General features: G+C 43.9%; 2 protein-coding genes across 3 annotated transcripts in view; both read left to right on the top strand.

Moving 5' to 3' along the window:
• The window catches only part of SLC12A3 (solute carrier family 12 member 3), a 39616-nt gene extending 38296 nt beyond the window's left edge, over window positions 1-1320 (top strand). Inside the window, exon 26 of the mRNA XM_055000388.1 lies at window positions 847-1320. Coding sequence (XP_054856363.1) covers window positions 847-988 — 142 coding nt within the window. The 3' untranslated portion in view covers window positions 989-1320. The remainder of the gene's footprint in view (window positions 1-846) is intronic.
• An 8716-nt stretch (window positions 1321-10036) lies between these two features.
• HERPUD1 (homocysteine inducible ER protein with ubiquitin like domain 1) lies at window positions 10037-21267 on the top strand. Of its 2 annotated transcripts, none has more exons than XM_055000473.1 (8): window positions 10037-10238; window positions 13826-13903; window positions 14124-14198; window positions 14953-15080; window positions 15391-15510; window positions 16110-16454; window positions 17762-17867; window positions 19599-21267. In XM_055000473.1, exons 1-8 carry the CDS (start codon window positions 10059-10061, stop codon window positions 19752-19754), a joined length of 1188 nt encoding a protein of 395 aa, XP_054856448.1. In that variant the 5' UTR covers window positions 10037-10058; the 3' UTR covers window positions 19755-21267. The 2 variants fall into 2 exon arrangements, with proteins under 2 accessions (XP_054856448.1, XP_054856447.1); XM_055000472.1 differs by having other exon boundaries at window positions 19596-21267.
• The last annotated feature ends 2111 nt before the right edge of the window (window positions 21268-23378 follow it).

Here is a 23378-nt window from a genome sequence, read left to right as displayed (position 1 = left end):
AAAACCCTGCCAAAAAATCTGGCACTCCAGGATTCTTTCTCAGAGGCTTCAATAGGTCACACCCCGCACCTTACTGCTCTTGACATTCTATCCTGGAGCTTATTCGGTTGTCTTCGGCTCCCTTTTCTTAGGGTAGGGGTCTTTTTCTTTGGTAAATTTGCAAAGCTCAGTCTTTATGCATCCCTGGGAATCCTTAACTTGTCCATAGATGGCCTAGTTGTGCCACTTATTGACCAGCATTGTGGGCCAACCACCTTTTAGGTTTGCCAACTCCAGGTTGGAAATTCCTGGAGATGTAGGGTTAGAGCCTTGGGAAAGTGGAGTTTGAGAAGGAAAAGGACTCCTGTGGGAACTTATCTTGGTAATGTGGAGATCAATTATAATTCCAGGAATTCTCCAGGCATCACTTGAAGGTTAGTAAACCAAGCCACATTATTATTAAATAGAATGACGGTCCTTGCTGAAAAGTTCATAGCTTAATTCTATGCATTTAGTAACACAATGAACTGAACATGGTCAGGCTGATGTTCATTGTGGAATAAGATTTTTAAAAAAACATGCCACCCTGAAAGCTGATCCAGCCACAGGAGGGAGCAATGAAATAACTATTGTTCATTGCCACACTTGCAGCTATCATTCCATGCTAAATTTGTTAACAGTTGGGTTATACCTATAGTGTGTAGTCTTACGAAGCCTAGTGGCCCAACAAGAAAACTGCAGCTTTTCATTTATGAAGGAAAGATACAAAGCAAAGCATTTACCACTGCAACAACTCTCTCTTTCCCCAGAATCTTAATTGATAAATACAAATCATACTCCTTATTCCACCCTTTTTCTCCTTTACAGAACCCTGCCGATAGGCAGAAAGGGGAAATGTCCCAGTAGCCTCTATATGGCCTGGCTGGAAACCCTGTCGCAAGATCTGAGACCTCCTGTCATCTTGGCCCGAGGCAATCAGGAAAACGTCTTGACATTTTACTGCCAATAATTCTTGGAGAAGCAAGAATCGAGCGTTGGATCAAGATGAAAACATGTTTGGACTGAGTCGGATCCTGTCATTGGACTGATCTTCATACAGGGGTTGTGTTTCAGCTCCTGGAAGCATCCAATAAAAGACTAGTACTGGACAATACCCTTCTCTAAGGGGATACAGGTCACAGAAGAGCAGCCTGCAGCATTATTTGAGACTTGGCCTAACCAACAGAGTTTTAAATGGAGGGGAGAACCTTTACAAAAGAAGATCTACCAGAATATCATGTTATTTCCAAAGTAGACAAAACCCATGGCAAAATCCAAAAATAAAATCCATTTAATAGTTTTTATTAAGACCAACTAAAATAACACCATGTAGCATGCTCGCGTTCAAGTTCTCTAGAACCCTTCATCAGGCTGGATGTTCAAAAAACAAGCAAAACTGGGGAGGGTGGATTAAAGTTGCCAGCTCCCCTTACCTGGAATCTTGGGTGTGAGGGGCAATGGGTAGGAGACCCCAATCTATGCATCTCATCATGCACGCACACTCTGGAGGCCCACCAATGACATCACTTCTGGTTGAAACGGGAAATGATGGTGTCTCTTCTGGGCAAAACTGGCCCCAAACACAGCGTTTTCACTATATTTCGGACCAATTTGGCCCCAAAGAGAACCCATTGTTTCCAGTTTTAAGCAGAAGTTGTTGGGAAAAAGGGTTAAAAATAGCTTAAAATCAGAAGTGCAATGGATCTTGAATCAATAGAGAGTCAGCACACGAGTTTAGCTTTTAAAATCATTTACTTCTAAAGGGAAAAGGGTCACAGGATTGCTACAAAATAAACTCCTAGAGCTACATTCTTACTACTTGTTACAAACAAAGAGCTGGGATAACTGAATGGAGAATCTTCTTCTTCCTCCGTCTTCTTGACCCTAGAAAAAAAGTCACCTGACCTGTTAACCAATAACAGTTTACAAACACACTTCAGTTTCCCAGGCTTGCAGATTATTGGCTCTGTGCCAGGTTCCCTTTCCAGGTCAATCTAAACAATAGCATGGTAGGTAAACACATTACACACATATATTCCAACAGAAGTGACATCACCAGAGGACCTCCAGAGCACCACATGCCATTTCGCCACAGGCTCAGGGACTCGCAGTCTGCTTCCTCCTTCCTTTCCCCCTTACTGCCCAGGTGAGTGGAGCTGGGGAGCGAAAGGTGAGGCGGAGGATCCCCTGCCCCCGCTGGGAGAGGCTGGCATCCCTGGAGGGGGATAGTCCATGCCACGATGTTAAGGTCCATTTGTCTGCATCTTAGGTAGAATGCTCCGCTGACTTCAGTGGAGGCATGGCATTCTGGGGCGCAGGAGCAAAACATGAAAGCCATGCAATCAAAATGATAAAAACTAGTAGCTAATCACAAGTCACTCTGACAGCAAATGGAACACCTAGGTTCCTTAAAGCCTTAAAGGCCACAAAGAAAAGAAAAATGCCCAACACCTTTGCCACTAGTAAAAAGGGGTCACTGCATGACCTTTGCTGAGGATGGTGTGACCCACTGTAGACAAATACTGCATGGGCAGAAGAGATGAAGCAGGAAAACTGTTAGGATAAAATCCAGTAGTCCTTATATTCCCAATAGCGGACATTTTACATAAAGCAGTCATCTAAAAAGCCCTGGAATGGGCCACCCATCACCCAGACCTCCTGCTGTTGTTTTTGATCACCTTTAGGAGAAATGTCACATACGGCTTGGTGTATTACCTCACAAAACTGGGATGTTACCCTGCTGGATTAATTAAAGGCTTGGTTGACTAATTAGCATAATACTGCCTGTGGCAAAGTGAAAATATTAACCTACTCTGGACTCTCTCCATCCACTGAAAAGGAGGTCGCTTTGCAATAAATTCTGATGCTCTGTTTTGTTTTCAGTCCCTTAATATTCCCTAATTCAGAATGTCTTTTTTTCACTGCTGCCATGTTCTGCATTGACTGTTTCATTACGCTATCTACCGTAACCTCAAAATCTACTTCCTGGTCAGTCACCACCAGACCCCTTCAATTCAATTCATATGTAAAATTAAGAATTTTTTTGCCTCATTGCATATCACTTTACTTTCTGCCAAGAAAACGTCGCAATGTGACGTCCCCTCATGGGTCAGTATTAATGACTCGGTGCTTGCACAGGGGACCTTTACCTTGATTTGCCAAGTTGTTGCCCACTTGCTAGTTTGGGAAGATCCACTGGGAACTCTTCACAAACAGTTCTAGTTTTCACCTATCCTGATTAGCCTCCTGACAGCCATTTCAAAGTGCAGCAGCTCAGAGGTACAACTACTATTTCACCTAACACTTAGCTACCCAAGCAAACTAGCTGTAATAACAACAACAACAAGCGGTTTACAAAGTATGCTACTATTATCCCCACAACAAAACACCCTGTGAGGTGGGTGGGGCTGAGAGAGCTCCAGAGAGCTGTGACTAGCCCAAGGCCCCCCTGCTGGCTTCAAGTGGAGGAGTGGGGAATCAAACCCGGCTCTCCAGATTAGAGTCCCCCGCTCTTAACCACTACACCAAACTGGCTCTCAAGCTAGGGCCCAGGCAATGTACGTGATGTTTAATGGATCAGGTTTGGCTTATTTCCCCCTGCAGCTAGACAGCAGCTCCATTCAAGGACACTTTTTTCATTGTAAAAGATTTTCAGATTTTCTCTCCTCATGCTCCTTCGTCTCGGCTTCCCTGCAGCCCTGAGAGTTAGCATCATGGAAAACAAAGTCCTCTTCCCCTCAGTGGACAGCTCACTTCACCTACCACTGTCCTTCAAATGCTGTCCTTGGCCAGCATGCTCAATCTGGAAGACAATCTAGAGTGAGAGAGGACCTCTCAACACATAATGGAATACTTGCTGTGCGTCTCCTTCTCCACCATTAATAAGCCAGATGCAGAAATCAGACCTCACATTTGATGCTCCTTCAAGTGGGCAGTTGTGTGAGCTTTTGTGATTTTCAGTTGGTGTTCCACATTTTGTTCACCTTGAGATGTTGTTCAATCATTGTTCGTTCAATCGCTGGCTGCTGAGATTTCAACAAGGCATCACTGGAACCTTCTCCATGGTAACTTGCCTCCATGACAGCCATTTTTGTGGTAGGGCCTATGAACTGTTCTCGACATTCCAGTAATGCCCACAGGCTCAACAAGGTTACGGATCTCTGGATTACAAGACAGGCAATAAACTCTAATGCCTTTCACCACTAAGTGCCTTTCACCACTAAGACATTGAGACCACCCTTTTCATCTTCAATCAAATGTTGCTGAATAGCCTAGGAGAAAAGTAAAACAGATATCAACCACAGTTCCCCTCCGGAGTGGGAAATTACAGGAGATGGGGGGGGTGAGAGGTGGGATTTGCAGAGGGGAGGGACATCAGGATATAGTGCCATAGGGTCCACCCTCCAAAGCAGCTATTTCCTCCAGGGGAACTGATCTCCATCGCCTGGTAATTCCAGGAGATCTCTAGGCCCCATCTGACACTTTTAAGAATAACAAAGTTTATTCCAACATAAGTTTTCTGAGTCAGATTTCAGCAGATGCATATGAGAGACCATTTGCATGTCAGGTACTCCTCAGAGTGAAAGAGGATGTCCCCTTATATCTGCTTCTCTGTTTGTATCCTGTCCTAGGCACGTAGTTTACAGGAAGGTGAGAGGTAGTAAAAAAAAAATACATTGTGAAGAGCTTTTGGCTGTTCAGAATGGTGACAGCCAAGCATGGGAATATTTGCTCCGGCACTGTCTAATAAGGTCTTTGCTCTGCCAACATGCCCATAGTAAAAATGGGGGGATAGTCTAAACTGCTGGCCTCAAATTCTCAGCCAGCCATGGAAAAGTGCTGAAAACCAAGGACTGGCCACCAATGCTAGCATTTTGTGAGATTATGTAGTCTGGTTGTGGGATCATGACTGCATTTTCTCCCAGTAAGGAGAATAGCTACTACGCCCAGGGCTTTTTTTCAGCTGAAATGCGGTGGAATGGCGTTCTGGAACCGCTTGAAAATGGTCACATGGCTGGTGGCCCCGCCCCCTGATCTCCAGACAGAGGGGAGTTTAGATTGCCCTCCGCGCTGCTCAATCTAAACTCCCCTCTGTCTGGAGATCAGGGGGCGGGGCCCCCAGCCAAGTGACTATTTTCACCGAGGGGGATTTAAAATTTTAAAAACTCCCTCCTGTTCCAGCTGATTCAAAGTGACATCATTGGCCCTGGGACCATGCGTGCACTTTGCACGCACTCATGTGGTACCAGGGGCACCACCTCCCGCCAAGAGTTGCCCCCTGTGCTGGCAACCCACTGAGTTCCACCACCTCTTTTCCCAGAAAAAAGCCCTTATTCTGCCTATTAAAAAGGTACAGTTGGGTGATAAGGTTAGATATGCTTTTATGTATATGAAATCATAGCCTGTTACTAGCAATCACCAAATCAATATGCCCTCTGAAATACGTACAGCTATTCATGAATTTTGAAACAGGTGTTTGTTTCACATTGCTCAAGAAAGGAAGTGCTTTTTTCAGGTTAAATGGCTGATGCAATCCTGAAAGTTATTTACAAACCTGTAAGGTATGCCGAAATGACCTTTCCTCCTTTCACTACCCTGTAAAACACATACAGTTCTTTAATGCAGTGTAACATAGTTATAGATTTAGATTTAGGAACAGATCATATGTAACCACCTTAGAATGCTAGCTGAAAATAAAAGCCTCACTGTTTGTTTCCTCAGGGCTTAAGGTCCTCCGTCCTCTCCCTCTGTGTTATATCCTACTACAATTCCCATTTGCCAGTATTAGTTTTGTCCTTCACCTATCCCGGACAGCCAATCTTTGAAGAAGGCCTCTATCCCACAGAGATAAAAGAAAAAGGCACAGCTTTGCATGGGAAGGGACTAAAGACATACTGTTTTAAAACATGAAAGCTGGGAATTCAGAGAATCTGCTGCGTCTATTTTTAAAACAGTATATCAATATAACAATAATCTGCTGATTTTTTTAAATTGCAAAAGCCCTGTTGGCCCAGGTGGGGATGACGATTTCTAGGGACTTGGGATATGGAAACTGTGTGGAAACCTGCCAGGTGGAAGCCCCATTGCTGTTGCACTTAATCTGCAGCCATACCAGCTATGGGGAAGCCACAAAATCCTGTCCCTGTCTAGAAAACACCACAGGCTCTGTAAGAGGTTACAATTTGGAGAAGGCCCAGGCATTAGAGAGCTAGAGTGACGGGCGACTCAAGTTTGATTCCCCACTCTGCCATGGGAGCTTGCATGGGTGATCTTGGGCCAGTCACATACGCTCAGCCTTACCTACCTGACAGGGTTGTTGTGAGGAAAAAATGGAGGAGAGGGGAATGATGTAAGCAGCTTTGGGTACCCATTGGGGAGAAAGGTGAGGTATAAATGAAATAAAACAAAAATAAACAGATTGGTACCAGAAAGGATTAGTGATGTAGATTATCAGGAGATATATGTTATGGCATGCAGACATTGTTCACCATTCATTTTCAGAAACATATAGACTATTCAATAGGGGACCCCAACTTTCTCAAGCCTGTGAGCAGCTTTGGAATTCTGACACAGATTGGTGGGGGTAGCCACAAAATGGCTGCTGCAGGAGGCGGAGTCAACCACAAAATGGCTGCTGTTGGAGGCGGAGTCAACCACAAAATGGCTGCTGCAGGAGGCGGAGTCAACCACAAAATGGCACAGAGTAAGATCCTGTATAAATCTAATAGTAACATTTCAACATTTCAGGCAGAAACTCTTGTTGAACAGGATGCCTTTTAAAATGAACATACTGTTTAAAAATATTTTCTCACGTACACACAACTTACTTTCAACCACACACAGTAAAGATCCTTGTGCTGAAGTGGAAGTTTCTGCCAAAAAGCAATTTAAAAGAATCTGCACAGCTGTGCTGGACAAAAGCCACAGTGGCTCTGCCCACTTTTAAAAACAATTGGTAGGTGCGATGGCACCCACTGGCACCATGTTGGGAACCCCTGCCCTAAACAATTCAGTGTAATCTGAATTGATTTCTTTAATTTTGACATATATTTAGTAAATAAAAATTTAAAAGTTAATGTTATGTTCCAATAACAAGTACTTTAACAGAAATATTTGATCAGGAAAAATATTAATTAAGTGTGGTTTAAATGTTATATTTAAAGCTTCATGTGGAAATGTTTTGTATTGGAATAATATTTGTAAAAAAAAACAGGCAATATAGCCTAGACTTCCCTTGAATTGTGTAAATTTAAGGAGGGGGGAAGCAAAGGCACTAAAACTGTTGATCCCCTAATTTTAAGCATACTTCACAAGTTGTGTATGGATATTGCTGCCCACTGATCTATTTCAACTAAATTTAACTCTCTTTGATGGAGATCACTGAGGCACCTCAGTTACATTGTCGCTCTCTGTAACATATCTTGTATCACTTGTTAGCTCCATATCAGGTTAGTGATTACAGCGTCTCTCCTGCCATGACAGGAGACATATAAAGACTAAGAGCCAGCATGGATTCCTCAAGAACAAGTCAAATCAGATTAACTTTATCTCCCATTTTGATAGAGCTATTGCTTTGTTGAATCAGGGGAATGTTGCGGACACAGTTTATCTTGATTTCAGCAAGGCTTTTTGATTAAGGTTCCACATGATATTCTTGTTGACAATTTGATAAAATGTGGTCTGGCTATTGCTGTTGTTAGGTAAATTTCCTACTACTGGAATGGAAGGAAGATAAGAATTTTTATGTGCACTCAAGCAAGCAGGAAGACAGTGGCACAGACTGATGGTGGGCCTGGTAATGGTCTCCGGGACCATCACTCCCCACTGTGGATTCCATCAATGTTAATATGGCATTTATTATATCCCAACAGGTAGCATTCTTCTGGACTGCAAGAGCTTCTTGCCTTTCCCTCTATCTCAACAAAATCTGTATTGCCATAAGATTAAAAATTCAACTCTATTAATAAGAACTTGCATACTGCGTGATACACTTCTGGACAGAAAAGGTTGTTTTATTGTACTCTTTCTGAACTGTTGAGTCACTTCTTCCACATGAGCATTTTCAAAGCACTTGTCCCCCTACTTTCATCTTCTCTCTTCCAGAATTGGAACAGCTTTCTGTGCCCCAGAGAGGTTGGGGGTAAGCCCCACTGAAGCCACTTGTGGCCACATCCTGTTTGTTCAGTCAGGCAGATGACAAAAGAGTCCCAGATGTCACCAAAGACAGTAACAGAGGCTGAAATTCTTATTTGGCTTCTGCAGTCTGATTTTGCCTTTAATTAACTCTGCATTTGCACTTTTTTCCAAATTACTTTTGAGGCCTCTCATGTCAGGCCTCTTTTTTGGAATTTCCCCATTTCAGATCTATGCAACGGGCATGTTGTTTTCTTCTCCCAGTTTCCTCTTGCCATTTCCTGAAATCCCCTACAGCTTCTCCTTTTTTCCTGATTCCTTCTCTCTTTCCCACATATCAACCAACTTGCATTTATCTCTCTATCTGCACCTTTCCTTCCATCCAGCAGTCTCTCCCTGGAAAAATTCTGTGTATTTCTTACTTGAAATATTCGCTGATACATTCAGACATTTTAATCACATTTTATAATCCACTCACTGGTTGATTGATGTTATATTTTGTAATTATCTTACTGAATGACTGAACTGTTGCATTGATTCCCAGCAGTATTCCAATGTGGCAAAAAAACAGCTTTATAGAGCTGTTTCAGTTCAGAAAAACAAGATGAGGTGGAGCCGGGTGGTTTAACCTAATCTGCTCCCACCTATGGGCCTGATGGGGAGGCTTTGTTGATGGAACTCTTAGTTCTGTTTTAAACATGCGTGAGTTTCATAACCCTTTTCAAAGCAAAAGGCCATTCGTCCTCTGACAGAACAAACTGCGGACTGCCTCTCCCCATACGAACCCCAGAGGACTCTTCATTCCAGTGACAAACATCTGCTAAAGGTCCCTGGCCCCAGGGAGGCCCGCCTGGCATCGACCTGAGCCAGGGCCTTTTCGGTCCTGGCCCCAGCCTGGTGGAACACTCTGTCTGATGAGACCAAGGCCCGGCAAGACTTGTTATCCTTTTGCTGGGCCTGTAAGATGGAGCTGTTCCACCAGGCATATGGGCAGTGCTAGGCGGTGGATGGTGGATTGGGCTCTCCTCACCACACAAATACTCCCCATTTAAATCATCTTTTTACTACGAAGATGCTCTGAAGATGACTTAGGCTGGTCAGTTGTGCTGCTATGTTCAGGTTTTTATACGTATTTTAAATCGTGTAATATTTTTTGATGTTTTATGGTTGCTAATTTGTAATAATTGTTTTATATATTTTAACTGTGCCTGTAATCCACCCTGAGCCTGCTGGAAATGTGGGGTGGGCAGCATACACATTGAAAATAAATAAATAAAACTGAGATGCAAGCTCAGTGAATGGTGATAGCTCAATATGGGTAGCCAAGTTAGTCTGTCTGCAGCAGTGGAAAAGAGCAAGGGTCCAGTAGCTCCTATAAGACTTACAAAAATTTGTGGTAGGGTATGAGATTTGGTGAGTCACAGCTCACTAATCGGTGTGGCCCACAGAACTGGAACCTAATGGGGGTATTTTATCTGATTTTTGAGGGATTTCTGGAGTAAGCAGGTAGAAATGTAGGGGCTTAGCTATCTGGCTGGGCGACTCTTTGCAAGTCAGCCCCATAGACGGGGACGTGCATGACGCCGGGCTTCCCGGCTTCGGGCCATTCCTCTCCCTCGCAGCTTCCCAGCAGCGCTCCGAACTCCCGCTGCCTTTTGCAACTCCGCCGCGCCCAGCTGTTTCCTCCACCAGACTGACAGCTCCCTCGGCCCCGCCCCAGCGGAGCGCCGCCCCTCTTCCAGCAGGCTCACCGCGATAAGCCCACGTCGGGACACGGGCTCCTCCCGGCAGCCAATCAGCGGAAGCCACAGCGACGTCTCGCGGAGGAAGAGGCGCCGGCGAATCTATAAAAGGAGGCGTCGCCTGAGGCGCGGCGCTCGCAACAGTCTGTCCGGGAGGGGGGCGAGATGGTTGTGGCGGAGGAAGGCCCTGCTCGGGACCCGGGCGAGGCGGCGGAGGCCGCCGGCGTCACCCTCGTCGTCAAGAGCCCCGCGCAGCGGCACCCGGATCTGCTCCTGCCCGCTCAGCGCTTCTGGAGCGTCCGGCGCCTCAAGGCGGAGCTTCGGCGCCTCCACCCGGACGGGCCGGTGAGCCGAGACCCCTTCCCCTTCTCGCCCTGAATGTTTCCCACATTAGGAAATAAGAGAGCATCCCTTTCCGGGAGCAGTCTATCTTGGGTCCCCCTTTGAGGCCACTGCGGTTTGAGGGGAGGGGAGGTCGCTGCGGCTTTCGCTGCCGCCTCGGTGCTTTGCATGGGCTCCGGGGTGCTCAGGTTGAGCGTTGCCGGGGCCCCGACTTCTCCCCTCCCTCCCTTTTCCAGGAAGAAATCGTGGCAAGTGAGGGGCGGGGCCTAATGGGGATGGGGCTTGGTGATTGGCCACGGCGCTGGCTGCTGCTGTGGCTTCAGGGGCGGGGCTTGGGGCTGGGGTGGTCCCAGGGTGGCACAGGTGGGGGCATGGCAGCTTCTCCTACCTGTGAGCTAGGTGAGGGGGGGTGGCTGCCTGGAGGTCGCTCGATATCTATTACATTTATTTATTTGCTTATTTAGGTTGTTTATAGTCTGTCTTTCTCACTGAGACTCAAGAGGGATAACACAGTGTGAGTTAGCGCAATCCACTTCAGGGACATTTCAATAAACAATGTAGTAGGGCACTTGAATGCAGATTTGCAAAGATTTAAAACGAGCAGAAATTATTTCTCATTTCATTTATTATTATTATGGTTCATAACCAGCACCTGTGGATTAAACAAATAGTGAACTTTACAAAAATTTATATTCAAACATTACAGATTTAAAAACAAGACTCAGAAATAAGCAATACAATATAGAACTCCTATTTCGTGTATCTAATTCCTTTTGTAATGGTTCCTTGCAAATTCTATAAACTACAGCAAAAAATCTGGCACGAGCCAGTGAGAGCTGAGGAATTGGGTCAGATAAAAACTTCTTAGTGATATCCAAGGGAGGGTAAATGGAGAATCTCTCAAGCAGGGATTGTAGGATCTTCACATGAGCATCCAAATAAGCAGGAATCTGATGAGCCATCGGTTCATTCCTGCATGTTTTAGGCTCCTCTTCCTTTTCCCTTGCCCTTCATTCTCTAAAAAGTTTATCTCTAAATACAAGTTTGCTAAGAGGTGGCTGTAAATCTGCTGTTTCTTTTTGAAGGGTTAGGCTGCTGGTAATAGAGTTTGCGCCCTGACCTGAATGCTAACTGGATCCTGGCACATCTCAGAAGCTAAGCACGATTGGCCCTGGTTAGTACTTAGATGGCAGTCAACCAAGGAAGGCCAGAGTTGCTGCACAGAGGAAGTTTCTGACCTTGAAAACCCCTTGAAGAGTTTCCATTAGTTGGCTGCGATTTGGTGGCACTTTTCACCATCAGTAGTACTTGGAGCTCTCCCATGCGTGTACATATGTAAAATTGCATATTTGGAACTGTGGATGAATTTGGAATAAAGTCCTTCTTCTGAGCTCAGTTCATGCCTGTCTCTTCCTCATTAATTATTTGCAAGCGAGCTGATGTAATGGATTGCTGCTTGTATTTAGTGATTCTTCAGCACTTTATCTCTTGCAAGAGATGTGAGGAAGAAGCACTCTCTGTATCAGTAAGCAATGTTACGTAATCCGTCAGAACATAGGCACCCTCCCACTAGCTGGCCATCCTGTTCTAAGAATTTAAGCTGTTTTGGGCAGGGCTTGCCAAATGGAGTGATGTAATAGTGTTCTGTCATGCTTGTTTTATAGATCTTGGTGTATTTCCATCAGCAGTTAGGTATTCTATTATTTTTCTCATTTCTGCTCTGAGAACAACTTTAATTCTTCATTTTTTTCTATGTACAGTTTGTGAATAATCCTATGGTGTCCAAATGGAGCACAGAATGCTAACTTGGGTGGTAGCAGAGTAAATGTAATGTGATTGGTGTAAAATGGTTGCATTATATTATGCTGTGAATAGCTGGAAATCCTGTGATTGATGAAGGTTTTAAAGTGAATACTTGAAATAGTAAAGATTCCATTGTAGATATTTATGCCAAAAGGGTAGCCCGCGTTGCATCAGAATTACACAGGGGACCTGTAATATCTTAAAGACTAATGTTTATTTCAGCATGAGCTTTTGTGAGTCCAAGCTTACTTTCTCAGATGCAAGCTTACTTTCTCAGATGCAGAGTATGTCTATTAGGCCTTGCTAAATACCCAATTGAATTTTTGTGTTGGGGATTGTTACAAAAAAAGGCTCGTGTAAAACAAGATCCACCCAGAGTGGGTGTGTGAGACTCCCAACCAATAACAGCAAAGTTAGATAGCAGCCCTAATAGCCCAGACTAGCCTGATCTCATCAGAGCTTGGAAGCTAAGCTGAGAGAGCACTTGGATGGGAAGGGAGACTGGAGCAGCTGTGCAGAAGAAGGCAGTGGCAAGCCACCTCTGCTCATCTCTTTGCCTTGGAACCTCTTGAGGTGTAACTTCTTGGAGTCGCCAGGAGGCAGTTTCAACTTGATGGCACACTTTTCCTTTAGAATAAACATCATATCTAATGCAGAGTGAAATGAGCTAGTGGATCAAATTAACATCTACAACGGTAAAAACACTTAAGAACATCTATAATGAATTAGGAATGTAGGGTCCCTGTTGAGCTGGAGGTGGGGTACATTGTCGTGAATCTGTTAAAGAATTTGAATCCAGAACTTTTATGATGTGAAGGTTTTTAGAAGGGCAGCAGTAACATTTAGACCAATAACAATGTGCCTTGGAAGATTAAAACATTCCTTATGCATTTGTGAACATGGTGGTTTTCAGTGTCAGATTTTTGTCCATTTATTCTTTTCTGTGGGAATTGCCCTGTTTGTCCAATTGGAGGATGAGGAAGTGGATGAGCCCAAGATGATGGGGTTGATGTTGTTAGTTATGTTGCCTCAGTATATGTGGAGACAAAGTTGACGTCTAGGGTTTGTCGAATGGTTTTCTGTTTTTGGAGATCCATAATGGCCAAGAATAAGCAGGAATTGTTTTTCATGTCTGGGTGTGGGACTGCTTCACAAATTACCTCTGTAGTACACAACAGCCTGTGTCCAAAAAAAGAATTGCATGTCTTGTTGTTAAGTTGTTGTCAGTTGTGTTGTCCATTTACACTGTTGTCCTGGGCTTGAGCCATCTTTTAGGTTTTCATCTGGTCTTCCTTAATGAAAGTTTCATTTTCAGCTATTCCTCTAAGTCAAGCTAGATTAGAAGTTTTCTGATCCGGAAATTGAATCATCAGTGGATTTTTAATAGCCGAATGAGTACTCATGTTTGGATGAGGGGAAGGAGTTAACTCTTTCTCCCATGACACTTTCACAACCTCAGGTTCCCTAGAAAGGAAACATCTGAAACTGCACCTTCCTTTGAGTGGGAGCCATTTCACATCTTAGAAGTGGACTAAAGACAATATCTTGGTGACCACATCAGCACCTATCTGGCCTTCTTCTTAAAATCTTATGTATAGCTGCCCTTAAACACCTCAGAGTGGAGGGAGGAAGAATGGAGCACAAAAGCATCCAATAAATAAGTGCTCCCCAAACACAATTACTTTGGGGGGATAAAGGTAACGTAATCTTTAAGAGGAAATATTCAAATGTGCATGTTTAGAATGGGACTTGACCACTGTGATCTCTCCCTCTCTCTTTTTTTAAAGCCGGAGGACTCTCAGCGGTTGATTTATTCTGGGAAGCTGCTGCCTGATGATCTCTGCTTGCAAGAGGTGCTTGCCAAGGTACTTATTATGACACGGTAATGCTGCATCTGATAGGTGTGCTAACATACACATCATGTCAAATAAATGTAGGCTGTGTTCACATATCAAGGGATGTTGTACTGGGTTGGTTTGTCTGCACATGAAAATCTAGTTGTGAATGATTGCTGATGTGCCATGATCTGTGGATACGGCTTTCGTTAGCAAATTTTTCATCACGTTTGCTGGTCTTGTGTTTCAGCATGAGATGGTGCATGCTGTCCACCTGGTGTGCAACTCAAAGAACATGCCACATGTACCAGGAATGGATGAAAAGGTAAGTAAGGTTGTCTCCTTTATATTTCTAGCCTGCCCTTTACTGTTTGAAATTAATACTTTGAATGTTGAAGGAAATAGGGCATCTGCAGCGTATCTACTGACCTTGCAGAGTGTTGGGTATAGACTCTCAAAAACAAGAGAATGATCTTGCTAGATAAACCAAAGGTTTATCCAGTCAAACATACATCTGTACTAGTGCCCTGGAAAGCTACAGTTCCATGTAGTTCCCATTATATGTCACCTTTGAACTAACAACCATGGCTAAATAGCCATTGATAGACCGGTCCTGTTTGTTTTATTTATTTGTTTAGAAACTGTATGTTCTGTTTGGGGCAATTATGGTAAATAGCAAAACATTTGCGTGCAGCATTGGAGCAATCACATTTTAGCATCTGTGTTGACCAGTCTGTAAGGTTTTCCAAATAAAATGCTGAAGTGCCTTTGTAGCTAGAGGGTAGGGGATGATAATTTTGGAAACTGGACCATATTGGTTCTACAGTTATTTAGTCAGAGGCCTGCACAGGTAGTTGATTCCTTAATAGTGCTTCAGTATTAAATTGCATCCTACGTCAGCCAGCTCTTATTGTGCGACTGGCCCTGCGAAGCACAGCCTGAGTGCTGGAGGCATTGTCCACATTAGGTGATAAATTCATGTTGGTATGGCAAACCACCACTCCGCAGTTACAGTTCTGTTTTCCATCCTTTCTGTTTAAGAATGGGGCACCGCACACTAAAAGTATCTGCTTGTTTAGGTTACTGAGGCCAAGAAAGAGCCAGCAACATGTAGCCAAGGTCCATCTGTACTTCCATCAGCTCACGTTGGGAGTCAAAGGGAGAATTCCGGCAACCAGCCTTCAGCAACAGAGGAAGGTGCTAATAGGTATGTCTAGTACAGAGACAGGCGGCCTTGTGAGGATGCTGCAGTTATTTTGGTCCTTAAATATTTACACCTGGCCGTGCATGCACTTTGTTATGAAAGTTCAGGCAGCTTTCTCCCAAGAAATCCTGACTGAAGCACAGTTAAATTCTTCTACTTCTTACAGCATAGGAAGTAACAATGAGATATGTAGTGATTAATTTGCAGCCTTTCAAAAATCTTTGCTTGTATCTCTTTGGGGATGGGGGGGAGGGGGGTGATGCCAGAGAAATAGTACCTCTCTTAATCACATACCTTGTCTCTTCTGTATAAGGCCTCATCTGGCTCAGCATCCCTTTCATGGCATGAATCCTGGCTACCATTCGTATACCACGTACCGCATGTTGCAGTTCTGGTTCCAGCAGATTTATGCACGGCAGTACTACATGCAGTAGTAAGTCTTTCTCTTCTCTTTTTTGGTTTATCCTTCCTAGGAATTGAATCAAGGTGACTCCAAGTCTCTTTTGATGAAATTGCTAGCATCATGTGGCTCCAAAATAATGATGATGATAATTGATTTATATACTGACATTCAGGACAACTTAACACCCACTCAGAGCAGTTTATAAAGTGTGTTGTTGTTATCCTCACAATAATCACCCTGTGAGGTGGGTGGGGCTGAGAGAGCTTTGGAAGTGCTGTGACTGACCCAAGGTCACCCAGCTGGCTTCAAGCGGAGGAGTGAGGAATCAAACCCAGGTCTCCAGATTAGTGTCCTGCTGCTCCTAACCACTACACCAAACTGGCCCTAACATTTCTGTTTGTTAGCTAAAAGCCACATTGTTTGGTGGCCCAATGAACTGAGTTCAGTCCTGAATGATTGCATAATGTACCTTAGAGCTAACAAAGCTTACTGAAGCACATTTTGACTGCCCTTGCTTTGCTAACCACCTGAACTGCCATATGGCAGGATATTTTTTTAAGTGAACTGAGAGTCAGCAAATTCCTTGCTTTTAAAAGAAGCGCATTCATGACCTCCTGTCTTCCATTCAGCATGGCTGCCAGTGCCGCTTCGAGTGAATTATCCCCTCCGCGAAGTACACAAGAAATCCCTGTGGCCCCAGTTGCTGCCCCAGCTCCTCTCCCTGGTGCATTTCCTGCCGAAAACCAACCTGGAAATCAGAACGCTCCACCTCAGGTGAACCCTGGCGTCAATCAGAATCTCCGCATGAATGCCCAGGGAGGTCCTTTGATGGAAGAGGATGAAGAAGGCAACCGCGACTGGCTGGACTGGCTGTATTCAGCAACTCTCTTTTACGTCTTTGTCAACATCGTTTACTTCTACTCCAGCATGAGCCGGCTCCTTATGGTGATGGTGGGCACCCTTCTGATGTACTTGTAAGTACAGGCAGAGCAGTCTCGCTGTGTTTGAGGGGTGTAGGGCGGTGGATTTGTTTTGATAAGTGGTATCCAAATCTCATTTTTCTTCATACTACTTATTTTTATTTCATTTGTACCCCACCTTTCTCCCTAGCAGGGACTCAAAGTGGCTTACGTTGTTCTCCTCTCCCCCATTTTATCCTTATAACTACTGTGCAAAGCAAGTCAGTCTGAGTGTGTGTGATTGGCCCAGGGATACTCAGCAAGCTTTCATGGCAGAGCCGGGATTTGAACTGGGGGCTCTCAGTTCATAATCTGACACTGCCTGCCACACCGGATCGTGTCATTTAACAATGAGAGAACAGACTAGTAATTGAATTTAATGGCAGACCTGAATGATATCACCTTCTAATTGAGTTGTTGGAAAGGTTTACTGGTACCGAATGAGAGAACTGGCTGTAATAGACTTCAAAGATCAAAAGTGTCTGTCTTGAAGCTTGCTGTCCAAAACAACCATTTCACTGTTATATAGGTAAATGAATTATTAATTAATTAATTTCTCTGTTAACTTTTGCACATTGTCAGTTTCACTAGTACCCTTCAAGAGTATAGAAAAACAGATGAACACAGAGCAAATTATTAAGCTTTGTTACAGTCCCATTTGGGCATTCCTCTAAAAAAAAAAAGCCACTTGACAGATACCATGCAATATCCAGCAATCTCAGTTACCTTGTATGGAACAATTTAAAGGGCTTGCAAAGCACACGGTTAGGCACATCATGGTGGGAGGAAGGGTCCATTGCGGAGAGGTAAGGCATTTGCTTTGCATGTGGACTATCCCAGGTATTTCAGTTAGCGCAGAGAGGTTTCCCCTGAGCCCTTGAAAATCTGCTGCCACTCTGATTGGACACCGCTGAGTCTGGATGGACCAGTTGGAGGGGAGGGGGCTGTATCTCAGTGGTAGAGCTGTGCATGCAGATAGAAGACTAGGTTCAGTCCCAGGAATTCCAGTTAATGTATCTTAGGGATCTCAAAGACATTGCTCTGTTTTGGAGAGCTTTGCTTTCCAGTCAGAATAGACAGCACTGAGCAGGATGAATCCGTGGTCACATTCAACATAAGGCAGTTTCCTCAGCAGTTTTTGAATGCTGGCTATATGTTCCTGACAGATCCCAAGTGGAAGATACTGCTGGGGGATTTGAGGAGGCTTTTTCATGCTATTTCAATCGATTACTTGTTTGAATTTCTCCATAACTAAAAAAATACGCAGTTGACAAGAATTTCTTTTAAAGCATGAAACTAATATGAGTTCCTGCTCTTCTCAGGCACCAAATCGGATGGTTCCCTTTTAGGCGGAGGCCAGCTCAGCCTGCTCAAAACAATATCCCTCCCCAAGCAGCTGTTAACCAAGACCAAAACAATAACTTACAGGTAAGACCCTGACCTGATACTCGTTCAGCCATTGCATCTTCAAAGCTTCCTCTTTCAGATGTTCAGGGCTGAAAGTAACGTCACAGATCAATCATTGCAAGCTTCATCAAGAATTAAGTCACACTGCGTTTAGCTGAACTTACTTTTTGAGTCTGATCAGGAGCTGTCTCACTTTTTTCTAAAAAATATCTATTCTGCTCTTAGAATTACCTGGAGTAGTTTAACATTAATATCATATAAGCTGCTTGGTGTGACAAGTTCAGGGCATATGCACATCTTGTATCAACTGCTTGCTGTGGATGGGAAACAGCGGGAGAGATTTCTTCAACAGATCTGATATTGCATAAATGGAGATTTTTCAAAACCTCTAAAGAAAGCTCTTGCCAAGAATAGACAAAAACCAAACTTTCTGGCCATTGTCACAGTACTAGTATTGGATTCTGTGGGCTTGGTAGCACTATAGATTTTTAAAGATTTACACTCTCAGCCGTTTTATGAAAGCAGCCAGATTGCTCTTGGTGCAAAATGATTTCCTTATGCAGTATATATGACCGTGTGGGAGAATCTCATTTAAGTCATTTGACGTCAATAAAAGTTGCAAATACATTGCACATTATTGGAAACACCTGACATTAACTGGCAAAATTAGGAATTCAAAATTATAATAATATATTTTGGATGAAAAAAATTGGTGTCTGCAGCTGGCTCTGGAGTGGCCCCCAGACTTGACCCTCCTCCTCGGAGTCCGCTGCCAGCTCCCGGAGAGCCCAACTCACCCCCAAGTCCTGGAGAAAGGAGCCTCCGTCACCTCTGGTTTCCTCCAGAGAAGCTGGCAGTCATGTGTGCTCTGGCTGTCTTGGGAACCAGCCCCGAAGCAACTCAGATGGCAACCTATAGTATGAGACCCCCACAGAGTTCGGGGGACAGAGCTGCTCAGGCCCTGAACTTCTCACGGCAGGCACAGGAAACACCAACTGCATTGGGGCAGCAGCTATCCTCCCTGTCAGCACAGCCTCAGAGCATACTCTGCAAGCCTCAGCTTCCAATCAGGCTCTGCTGGAGGTATCCCCAGCTGGGAGCTGGCAGAGGCAGAGCTGGGGGGAGCCAGTCCCTCGGAGGGTGCTGCGACCCTGGCTGCAGAGTTGGCTCCAGCCCTGGGGGCAGGGGTAGGGAGGTGGGGCTGGGGGTAAGAGAGGGCATAAAACACCAGCTGGGCAGGAGAAACACAGAGGAGCAGCAGTTCAAGTCAAAAGAGAGCACGAGGGAAGCGTTGTCCTCTTGGGGGCTGTAAAGGGCCTCAGGTGATGCAACTCTGCCTCGCACTTCAATTCCAAGGCCGCAGGGTATCCTCAGAAGAGGCGAGACAGGACAGTGGACAGACACGAAACAGATGCTGCCCAGCCCAAGGGCTCAGAATTGGCAACAGTTGGCTGTATTTTAAAAAAATGGTTATACTGTTAGAAATGAATGGTAAAAAATGGAATAGCTTTAACTGTACATTCTCTTCCTTCATTTGGTTTTAACTTTTGACCCTGGCATGCTGTTTGCTCTCAGTACTGGTTTTTATTATGTATTGTTGCATTTTAATGGGAAAAGAGAAGAAAGCTGCAAACAGTTTAAGACAAAATTCAGGGCAAACTATAATGTACAACTAGGTAATGTGGAGAAAACTCATAATTGATGTTGGAGAACTTCCTGGATTATTTTAAATCTTTTTCTTTATATTAGCAGGAAGAAAACGTTGATGGTCAAGATGAAGTGGACGCTCTTGAAGCTGTACCAGAGAACGAACCAGCAGCACCTTCATTTATGAGCACAGCCTGCCTGTTCTTCAAGGCATTCTTTGTGTCCCTGTTACCAGAAGGGCCTGCACCGGTGGCTAACTAACTAGCTGCTTATTACCCAGGCAAATGGTAGCCTGTTACTGCAGCTATCTGTTCTACTGGAACAAGATAGGATACCAACTTGAACTTTCAGGTGGCCAAGAATCAGATAAAAAGAAATCTCCTCTGCATTCAGCAGCTAAAGTCCAACATGCAACTGTCTCCATAGGCTAAATTATTCCAGAGGTTCGGTGAATTGTATAGAAGGACATCAAAATAAGAGGGCGTACAGCGATTCACTACTTCATGTAAGTAAGGCTGCAAGTAGGCAGAGATATAAAGAGATTTTGATTCCTGTTGGAATGTGTTTATTCTTTAAATTACACTGAGTGTAGTATCTTTTGCAACCAGTGAATTGCTTGGTATGTATTATAACAATTTTACAGAGAAGATGTATGCCAAAAAGATGAAAAAAGCAGCACTTACCCAAAAGCAGTGGGTTGAGTCCTACAGCTCCCTTCTGCCAAGTCTTCCTTCCTCGGAGAGAGTCTTCCCATCACAAGAAGTCTTTCTGCATCAGAAAGCTGTTCTCTGTTGGTAAAAATGTTTATCCATCCAAAGACTGCAGCAGAAGGGATTCATAGGCTCCAGTTTTGCAGAAGGAAGTTGTACAGTCCAACACAATGAATATTCTTGTGTCAATAGCTTTCCACAGAGGATAACAGTTTTCTAAAATTAAGGTTATATTGGTAGTTTCTTATCAAGATAAATTTTCCTGCTGTTCAGATTGCAGTGAAAAGATGATAATACACATTCTTCTCTCAGTAGTTATGACCTTTTAGAGGTTCTATATTGTAAGTAGTAAAAAAACACGGTCTTACTATTTTGCCTTCACATTACAAACTCAGGAGCTGTCTGAACCGGAGTTTTACAAAGCGACTTGTGAAACATGTTTGGTTTCATTTCACCTGTGGCTTTAGTTGAATCTTTGCCCATAAACCATCTCTACAAACTGGTTTTGTGCATCCTATTAATCAAGATGCTTTTAAAATCCTCGCAGAATTGCTCTTTAGAATATTTTCACTGATAACTAATAGTGCTTTATAATTGTTAGTGTGTTGGATGATTGGGTGCTTATATGTCATCTGCACATTTGAAAACCCTGTGCTCTTCAGTACAAGCTGTTGAAAAGCAGCCCATTCAGAGTGCCTTTGGGCTCTACTTGAAAGAGCTGGTCGCAGCATTGGGGTGTTTGGTTCTTTGTTCTTTTGAAGGCATTCTGCCTTTCCAGTCTGTGCCTCCTTCCAGAACTCCACGAGTTTGCAATGTGAATCTTTCAGATCAGGGACGATGGTATCTTGGGTTGTCTGCATAAAAGAAACATTTTATTGTGTGTACAATCTGGCTTTCAAGTGATGCTGAAATTCAGATTTTCACTATTGCTGGTAAATGGTAAGCTTCATATTCATATGCATATATATATATATATATAAACTGTATATTCCAAACTTCTGTATAGTTAACTAACTGCTCAACCTTTTCCTTGTATATCATCTATTAAATTGAGTTTAATAGCTGGTGGTTTGGTTTTATTGAGAACTCAGCATCGTCCAAAGAGTTTATGGCAGTCGATGCAGACGTGATTTGGTTGGGGTCTGTGGGATGTGTGGTCTCAGTGGCCCTTTAGGAGAGCATAGCAGCAATAAGTAACTGAAGAACCCGCTACTAGCTTTCCGGAGCCTTGTCCCTTCCTGCATAACTACACAGCACTTACTCTGATTCTCTGAAGGGCTGACCCTGGAATTAGCACTATTCTGTTGGCCGTTCTTTTGGGTCAAGGCTGCAGGAAATCCTTTTGAGGTTAAACCACAAAAAAGGGTGGTGGTGGGTCTCTGGTTGCGACTCATTCATCTGTTTGCAGGCCCCATTCCACCAGCTGAAGATGTCTTACGATGATGTGAGCCTTGGAGTTCATGATGGATGACACAGAACTTTCTACCTCATCCCCTTCCTTTCCTCCTTACATGGGGAATTCACGCTTGAAGGACACGTGATGAAATTCACACCCAACTTCTCTGCCTTGATACCTCCTACCCTCCTCTTGTAATCGTACTAAGTAGAATTGCCATCTTGATCTCCTGCCACATACTCGAACAACTTGAGCTGTGTGACTCCCAGAACCTTATATTGAAATAAATGCCGCCAGATCTCCCATTTTACGAGCTTTGCTGCTGTAGGTGTTTAGTCAGCTGGAGTGGGGAGAGAAGTGTATTTCCACAGAGAATTTTAATTTAGCTCCATGTTGCAAGTTCATGGCCTGGATCTGATGATAATACTTTCAGCACAGCACTGCCCTTTGGACTCCAGAAACGCGAGTCCTGAACAGGTGGTTGGTTGTTATAGATGGCTGTATGTACTAGGGAGTTTCAATCAGCAACATTCTGCTTCAAGAACTGGGATTTTGCAAATTCTATAGTCCATGTTCACTTTTTTGCATAATTTTGCTTCTAGCTGTGGAAGAAGCAAATGGCTATTGAGTGCTGTGATTGCTGGGAACACTTTTTAATCCCTTTAGTTTAACTAAACAGTTGCAAAATGCTTCCAACCCTGTTGCCATAAGGACTAGAAATGTGAGCCCCCATCAGCTTGGTACATGCGTGGTATGATCGTAATTGCCTCCTAAGTTCAAACAACTTGAGGTCTGTAAAACTTTGGCCTTGCAGCTTGCGCAGATATGTGCCTCCGCTCATCTTTTCGCACAGTGTATTTGCATATTTTCTGCACCCAAATAGAATTTTTGTGCTTGACTGAGTAGCTTGATGTGTTTACAAGCATGTCTGTATACTTCCATGGTTGTTTCCAGCTGCCTTTTAGCTATTTTGATTCCCAGAGAGCTTTGTTTTGGAGAGAGAGCTGGCAGTTTGTCATGGGGGTTCTTCTGTTAGGTGCATTCGTGCTGGTGCAGATAAACCCTGCCCTGCCCCCTGAAGGGTTCTACTGTACTTGGCCAGAACAGGCGGTCTCTTAACCCTTGCCTCTGCACGGTCAGATAAACCTATAAGGTATAGCTGGAACTGTAGCTACTTCAGGCTAATTGAGAAAATCCTCTATAGTAATTGGGCTTCTGCAACAATATGGTCAAAGGTTTGGAGACAGCTGTGCCCTTAGTTTTCTTGAGTGCAGTGCCCCCCCCCCTTTCTCATTTTATGGAATGAGGGGGAAAGTCCCAATACAATTGGGTGGGAGTGGAGAGACTGCAATTGGAAGACCATGGAAAATCAAAACACCTCTCTGCATAGAACAGGATGGGGCAGAGGAGGTGAGCAAAGGCACAAAAGTAAATTTTGCTGTAGACATCAAGGCAGCTCAACTTTGCCCTGTCTACATTTCTGCTTTTTATCTTCATTATTAAACGAATCGGCTTGCTCTTCAAAGGTACTAAACTTAGCCAGAGTGGATGATGAGTGATGACTGAAGGAAAGAAGCTTTTTTCCCTTATGTTTGAGCTGCACCAACAAATGATATATTATGTCATTTATTAAAGGTATTTATAGATTTTTTTCAAAAATGGTGTGGGGGAATTGTTCAAAACAGTTTGCCTTGGCCTTAGTCCATTGAGGATATAGTTTGCTGTACATAGGGAAATATTACAATCTGAAATTGAGTTTTCAATTTTGGGGGTTTGTTG

Source organism: Eublepharis macularius, chromosome 16, assembly GCF_028583425.1.
Source record: "Eublepharis macularius isolate TG4126 chromosome 16, MPM_Emac_v1.0, whole genome shotgun sequence".
Lineage (NCBI taxonomy): Eukaryota > Metazoa > Chordata > Lepidosauria > Squamata > Eublepharidae > Eublepharis > Eublepharis macularius.
The sequence above is the reverse complement of the archived record's forward strand: the minus strand, read 5'-3'. Positions and strand labels throughout refer to the sequence as shown.

Coding starts and splice junctions, on each gene's coding strand:
- HERPUD1 (XM_055000472.1), top strand. CDS start 10,059: ATGGTTGTGGCGGAGGAAGGCCCTGCTCGGGACCCGGGCGAGGCGGCG. Junction 14,199..14,952: donor TACCAGGAATGGATGAAAAG/GTAAGTAAGGTT, acceptor CTGCTTGTTTAG/GTTACTGAGGCCAAGAAAGA. Junction 16,455..17,761: donor GGCACCCTTCTGATGTACTT/GTAAGTACAGGC, acceptor TGCTCTTCTCAG/GCACCAAATCGGATGGTTCC.